The sequence below is a fragment of the Primulina eburnea genome, chromosome 2, assembly GCF_022965805.1.
Source record: "Primulina eburnea isolate SZY01 chromosome 2, ASM2296580v1, whole genome shotgun sequence".
Classification (NCBI taxonomy): domain Eukaryota; kingdom Viridiplantae; phylum Streptophyta; class Magnoliopsida; order Lamiales; family Gesneriaceae; genus Primulina; species Primulina eburnea.
In genome coordinates, this window is record NC_133102.1 from 20,189,516 (window position 1) to 20,197,090 (window position 7,575).

A 7,575-nucleotide genomic window follows, 5' to 3' on the forward strand; every position below is an offset into this window, starting at 1 on the left:
AATTGTTGAAAAAACCTTTAAAACATATTATATTAATTAATAAAAATTAATCGTGTAAATAAAATAATTTTCTTGAAAATTTCCCGGTCTCTGCTCCTCGTTCGAGCCCGAAATAAAACTTAAAAATCATAGTGCATGAACTTTTAAAATTTCATGAATTAAATCCTATCATGCAATAATAATGCATAAAAATAATTAAACACAATTTAATAAAATAAAAATACATTTTATGCTTTAAAAGAATTTAATAAAATACCAAAGAATTTAATAATTTGCATGCACGTGGTTCACGTAGACTTTTCTATTGTCGGGATGTTACATCTATCATCTCCCCTTTTCTATCCAATAGAAATTCCTTTTCAAAAAGGTTGCATTCCTATAAACAAACACCTTTGTTTCTTGGGGATGATAGAAGAAATATCCAACAGAATTCCTTGCATATTTCACAAAGTAACATAAAATGGATCGACTATCCAATTTATCTCCCACTACCTGCTTCACATAAGCAGGGCACCCTCATATTCTAAGATAAGATTATTTGGGAGGCTTACCCATCCATATATCTTATGGTGTCTTGTCAACTGCCATTGAATGGACATTGTTCAACAACAGTGCCGCTGTCTCAAGCGCATATCCTCAAAAGGATGGCAGCAACTCCGTAAACCCCATCATAAACCGAACCATGTCCATTAAAGTCCGGTTACGACGCTCCGAAACACCATTAAACTGTGGTGTAGCGGGCGGAGTCCACTACGAGAGAATCTCATTCTCCCTAAGATACTCTTGGAACTCGGCACTCAAGTACTCACCACCTCGATCCGATCGAAGTGTCTTGATGCTTCGTCCCAACTGTTTTTCTACTTCACTTCTGAATTCTTTGAACCTTTCAAGGCTTCAGACTTGTATTTCATCAAATACACATACCCATATCTCGAAAAGTCATCAGTAAAGATGATGAAGTAGGCATGTCCATGCTTAGTGGTGATGCTAAGCGGACCGCACACATCGGTATGGATCAAATCCAATAACCCTTTGGCTCGCTGCACATGGCCCTTAAAGGAAATTTTGGTCATCTTTCCTTTCAGACAGGATTCACAAGTCGTGAGAACATTAATAACAGACATATCAAACATGCCCACTCCCACTAGCTTGTTCATCCTTCTTAGGGAAATATGTTCTAATCGAGCATGCCACAATTGTGCCGAATTTAGAGTATCTTGTTTTCGCTTGTTTGTTGTTGTTATAGCTTGTACATTGTTTAGTGGAATATCTTTCAATTTTAAGTTATAGAGATCGTTTTCAAGTTCTACGGTACCAATTAAACATTCATTCTTGTAAATGTTGCAAACACCTTTGCTAAATAAACAAGAATATCCATCTTTATCTAGCATAGAAATGGAAACAATGTTTTTTTTTCACCAAATCAGGTACAAACAAAACATCTCTTAAAATCAACTTAAAATCATTGTTCAACATCAAGTAAACATCTCCTTTGGCCTTGGAAGCAACTCTTGCTCCATTGCCCATCCTCAAGAAGGTGTCACCTTCCCTAAGCCTTCTACTTCTTCCCATCACCTGTACCTCATTACAGAGATGTGCGTTGTTGTGTGTTTTCTTGATTGCTCGCAAGTGCACGACGTCAAGTTATAGTAAAATGTAATTTTGAGTACAAGTGTCGATCCCACGAAGAATGTATTTCTAAACTTATATTAGTGCTTGTAATTGAAATAGTCTCGACTTTATTTAAAATAATCAATTGACAGATTTGTTTGCACCAATAACTAGATTGAAAATAAATTTAATTATAGTACCAAATAGTAGTAAACAACAATGGAATAAAAGATCTAGAGTTCCGATTTCACGCAACTATCCACCATGTGTTATTTTGTGTAGCTATATTATAAATGTCCTTCTTATTCATTAGCCAAGAATTCTAAATTATCTACTCCATCTTCCGATTGCTAAGTAGATACTAATTAAGTAACAAAGGATTGTAACGTCCTCGTCAACAATCTATAATTAAATAACACAATAAGCAATAACTTCTTTTAATGGCTTCAATAGCAATATATGTCCTCCCGAACTATATAAATACCATCGATATATTTTTCCCTTTCTTGTTTATAAATTCTCTTTTCCAAGTGATAAATTATAAACATAAGAATCATTCAAGATATGGCCAGTAAAATGAAAGCATTAAGATTGGAAAAATACAAATGAACAATAAGGAAAACTTATATAGCATAATTCATAAATCCCAACACATGGTTTCTATTTTTGTTTCATAATTCCTCTAGAAATAAAAATTAGTTCATAATAACACAAACAAAACAATAAAACATGGTTTTAAAACAAGACATATCAAATAAAAAATAAAAGAAAGAAGACTTAGAACAAGATGTTGAAGTGCTGATTCCGTCCCCAGATTTGTGCAAAAGAATTCTCAAGAACTTGATGAACTTGATCTTCAATCATTCTTCAGCAGCCTCCACTCCTTCCTTAGCTCTCCAATACCCTAGATAGTGAATAATAGAATCCTTTTATAGTCCTAGACAAGTCTTTGCACGCAAAACACAAAAGTCATCAACACCCATGCGCGGCACACCAAATTTCAGAATTTCCGGACTTTGTCTGTCAAAGACCGTGGGTGCGCTTTAAATGTTACCGCGGGTGCGGTTAAGGTTCGGCAGAAATTTTTGAAATTATTCTTCATAACCGCGGGTGCGGTGTCTGTTTTAGCGCGGGTGCGCTGGAGCTTCGGCAATTTTTATCTTTTGCACTTTCCAATTCAACACTTTACTACTCCAAACTCTCATTCTAAGCTTCCAAACTACAACAACAAAAAGAACAACAAATCACATAAAACCTGCTCAAGAATCACAAAATTCTAAGTTAAAAACAAGTAATAAAAGTACAATAAATTACACTTATCAAACTCCCCCAAACTTAAGATTTTGCTAGTCCCGAGCAAAACAAAACAACACAAACAAGTCATGAAATATTTTAAAGAACTTGGCCTCAAGATAAATTAACTAACTCTTCATGCATTCAAGTGTCATATCAATCCAACCAATTTTTCATCCGGATAAAATCATGCAATCGTTTAATTCTCTTAACTTCTAATCTCTTCAACTCATGTTTCAAAACATTCTCAATTGATTTCAATTTTTACAAACACAAATCAAGAGGTCTTTTCCGGTAAAGATTGGGTTCAAAGCCATATTCATTCAAGAAAGGAATACCCAATAAATATTTAATGCAATGAGGTGTGTGTAAAATTATTCAGATTCATACTCACTGGAAGTGTTTATCGATTTTCCATAGGCTAGATCCTCCCAATCACTCTCCACTAGTATGTTGGACAACTATGACTAGGTTAATAGGATTTTCAATGGTTGTAATGTTAGGCCTTGGCTCATGGCTACAAATAAAGATTATGAGTTCAAATAAGGGAGTAAGTTGAATTTTATGTCTTTTGCAAACTCCACTTTTTCTTTTATCTCCAATTTTTTATTCATTTCATATCTTTTTCTCCCCTTTTTCTCCAACTTCTTCAATCAAACATCATTCATCATTTTTCTTTTCTTTTCTTTTGTAGGAGAATATCACTTTCTTTAATCTTTTGAATTCTTACTCCCTTGAGAAGGTAGGAAATAATTGTATAAGATATTCAAAGGGTTGGTAAATGTGGGATAATTGAAAGAATATTCGAATGGGGTCTTTTACACATATTTACGTGTGCCATTCAAATTCATATAAGCTCATAGATGTGACAAATGATAAATTATTTTTATTTGGTGGCTTGAAAGGCTCAATCGATCCAAAAATCACCTAAATCATTCTTAAATCATAAGTTGTCCGTATTTCGCCTCGAGTGTTGTTTGGATAGTTCTAGACAAAATCTCAATTCACCAACACAGAGTAGAATCTAATCATCGTGAAAAGTGGTGTCTCAATGCATCAACCAAATACATATATATTCAAAAGAAAAGTGCTTGGCTTCCTAGAAATTTCAAGAACACAATTCTTTTCTCATATAGGCTTAAGATGGCTTCAAATGAATATTTATGAACAATATAAATAGGCCTAAATAAAATCAAAGATTGACTCAATCATATATGTGTTTGAAAATTTTATTTAAATGTTAAATGAAAATCACAGAGTTGTATAGAAATTATAAGTCTCAAACTTACCAAATCTCATGATTGTTCTCTAAATTTTTCAAATTGATCGATTAACATAAATGAAATACATGACCTTTATTTTCAATACAATTTTTTTTTTTTCATCATTGGCCATTTCAAATAAAAAAATTTCATGATTATAAAAAACTCTACAAACACACAAGCAAACAACTAAAAAATAAATAAACACACAAAATAAACTAAATAAATAAATAAACACACAAAAGAAAATAAATCAAATTTCCCCCAAACTAAAACATGTGCATCATCCTCGATGTAAATAAGCATGAAAATTAGGAGAATACACATACCTCGAGCAACGACCGTCAGTGGTCATCGCCATCCTCATCATCTGCGTCATCTTGGGGTGGTTGGAACTTCGGCGGGTGGTATATGGGTGTCCACTATGGAGGAGGTGGAAATGGATTACGAGAGGAAGAAGCTGATGGAAATTGCTGAACCAAGATAGACGTAAAATCCATCATATATCCCATAAATGTATCGGTCCTAAACCGAAACTCATCCATGTCTTGGTGTTGTTGGCGCATCTCCTCTTCCAACTGAGTTAATCTATCCCGCCTATTTCTTGGTTGCGGTTGTGGTTCTTGAGCTTTGGCACGTCTTTCTGCAGCTCTTCTGTTGAATTCCATTTCAGCTCGAAGTGCCACAGCGTGTTCACCTCTGACTGCCCTATGTGTTTGAATTACCACTATGACATTTTTCGGCTTTAACAATTCTTCATTCATTGCCCAAGTCACTCCCGCATTCTGGCATAATGCAGTGATAAGAGAAGAGTGGAGGAGTCCGCTAGGAGAATTACCTTTTGCATAATCGAGCATCGAACTCTGAAGCAATTGACCTAAATCAATTGTCCTCCCCGTCATGATGCAAAAGGTAAGGATAGCTCTCTCCTTGATGACAGTGGTGGTATGCTCGGTAGGTTTAATCCTAGCAGAAATAAAAGAATACCAATCTTTGGCAACACTTTTCATATCAGACTTTGCTAGGCTGACATGCACATCATCCCTCATTCTCCACTCTGCTCCCTCTATGCAAATTGTTTGAAGAATATTATTATAATCAACATGCTCAGTCCGGTATTCTTCATATTCATCGTGCATTACTGGAGGGATACCATATAACGTATTGATCGTATGTGCATCAAAGGCTACCATTTTTCCTCGCACCAACACCTTCAATTGATCATGCCTAACCTTGAGGTTAGCATAAAATTCTCTCACCAACGAAATGATAGCATCTTGTGGCTGCCTGCCAAACTCCTCCCAATGCCGAGCAGTAAGCATTAATCCAATTTCGGATCGAGGAAAACTCAAATCAAATCCCCTTTCTTTTACAATGCTTTCGTTCAAAATTTTTCCATAGTTCTCCTCCGCTATCTCGTCCCAAAACTTGTTTGCATCGTAATTTGCAGAGGATGATGCACCCTTGGATTGTTTCTTTCTTGGAGGCATTTTATCAAACACCTTCAAATCAACTTCTTACCCTTCAATCCACTTCACTAAATTTAATGATTCTTGCACTCCCCCAAACTTAATACTCACAATATCAACACCTCAACAATATACACAACAATCCAATCAACAATATCCACAATATCAAGAATGTACTTCACTAAACGTAATTTCCTTCCATAGCAAACAACACCAATAATTTCGAATTCAAAGCGAATGTAGTATAGATTTGCTCACCTTGAGTGTTCAAATGTATCTTTGAAGAACAAATTCGAAGCACCAATCAATACTTAATGAAATTTTCGAGCCCCTTTGAAACCCTAGGTTTGATGTTGATTTTTGTGGAACGAAAAGTGATATTTGATGGAATGAGTGAAGCTATTTAGGTTGGAGTGGTAATTTTGTTGAAGGAATAACAAAAATTTAGGGTGAAAAAAGTGTTCTTGAGAAAGAATTCGAAGGGAAGGAGGAAAATTTGAGAGAGGTGTTCTTCGATTATGAAAATTTCGGCCCCATTCTGTTTTTAAAACCATTGACCGCGGGTGCGCTGTGCAAGGGACCGCGGGTGCGCTGATGTTTCGTGAATTCTTATAATTTTTATCTGCACTGACCGCGGGTGCGGTGATGAAGCTACTGCGGGTGCGCTTTGCCTTCGGGAAATTTTGATATTCAATATTCCGCGACCGCGGGTGCACTAAAATAGAGACCGCGGGTGCAGTGTGCTCTCGGTAAATGTAGCGCGGGTGCGCTCAAGGATATACCGCGGGTGCGGTGTAGCTTCGGGAACTCTTTTGATTTTGCATACACCACAAGCGCGGGGGCGCCTAAGAATATACCGCGGGTGCGGTATTCCTCCGGGAAAATTTTTTTTTCTCCAATTTTTAGTCCTGAAAAGAAAACAATTGGGATTCATTAGATTTGGGAAGATATAAGCACACACTATACTAAAAGTACACAACCAAAAATAATAATACAAGTATAAAAGCAAAATTGAAAATGAAATGCAATAGAGAAACAAAAATTTGGGTTGCCTCCTAATAAGCGCTTGGTTTAACGTCTTCAGCCCGACTATCATTAGTCTACATCAAGTCGACCGCCCAAAGGAATGTTGTCAAGGTGCCTTACTTCAGTCCCATAGTATGGCTTAACTCGATGTCCGTTCACCTTGAAGGTTCTCCCATCACTGCATTTTAGCTCAATCGCCCCATGATGGTACACTGTCTCCACCAAAAATGGACCTGACCAACGCGATTTCAACTTACCAGGAAACAACTTCAGACGGGAGTTGAACAATAGTACTTGTTGTCCTGGTTTGAGCTCCCTTCGTACTATGAGTTTATCGTGCCACTTCTTGGTTTGCTCTTTGTAAATCTTGGCATTTTCATATGCATCATTGCGGAACTCCTCCATTTCATTTAACTGTAGTTTTCTGCCATCGCCAGATGCTTTCAAGTCAAAGTTCAACTTCTTAACTGCCCAGAATGCTCGATGCTCCAATTCTAGCGGCAAGTGACGGGCTTTACCAAAAACCAGTTTATAGGGAGACATCCCAATAGGCGTCTTGAATGAGGTACGATAAGCCCACAGTGCATCATCCAACTTCATAGCTCAATCCTTCCGGTTTGTATTGACAGTCTTTTCTAATATTTGTTTGATTTCCCGGTTGGATATTTTAGCTTGTCCATTCGATTGAGGAAGATAGGCTAGTGTCACTTTGTGCTTCACACTGTATTTAACCAAAAGTGAGTTGAAAATTTTATTGCAAAAATACGTACCTTCGTCACTTATGATGGCCCTCGGTGTTCCAAATCTGGTGAAGAGGTTCTTGTGCACAAACTTAACTACAACACGAGCATCATTAGTACTGGTGGCGATTGCTTCCACCCATTTCGAAACATAATCTACAGCTAATAATATAT

The 7,575-nt window shown here is 36.6% G+C and overlaps 1 protein-coding gene across 1 annotated transcript; it reads right to left on the reverse strand.

The window, feature by feature from the left end:
* Positions 1–6,730: 6,730 nt before the first annotated feature.
* Positions 6,731–7,204, reverse strand: LOC140824158 (uncharacterized). The gene is made up of 2 exons (XM_073185754.1): positions 6,956–7,204; positions 6,731–6,913 (listed from the first exon to the last, which is right to left on the reverse strand). Exons 1-2 carry the CDS (start codon positions 7,202–7,204, stop codon positions 6,731–6,733), a joined length of 432 nt encoding a protein of 143 aa, XP_073041855.1.
* Between the last annotated feature and the right edge of the window lie 371 nt (positions 7,205–7,575).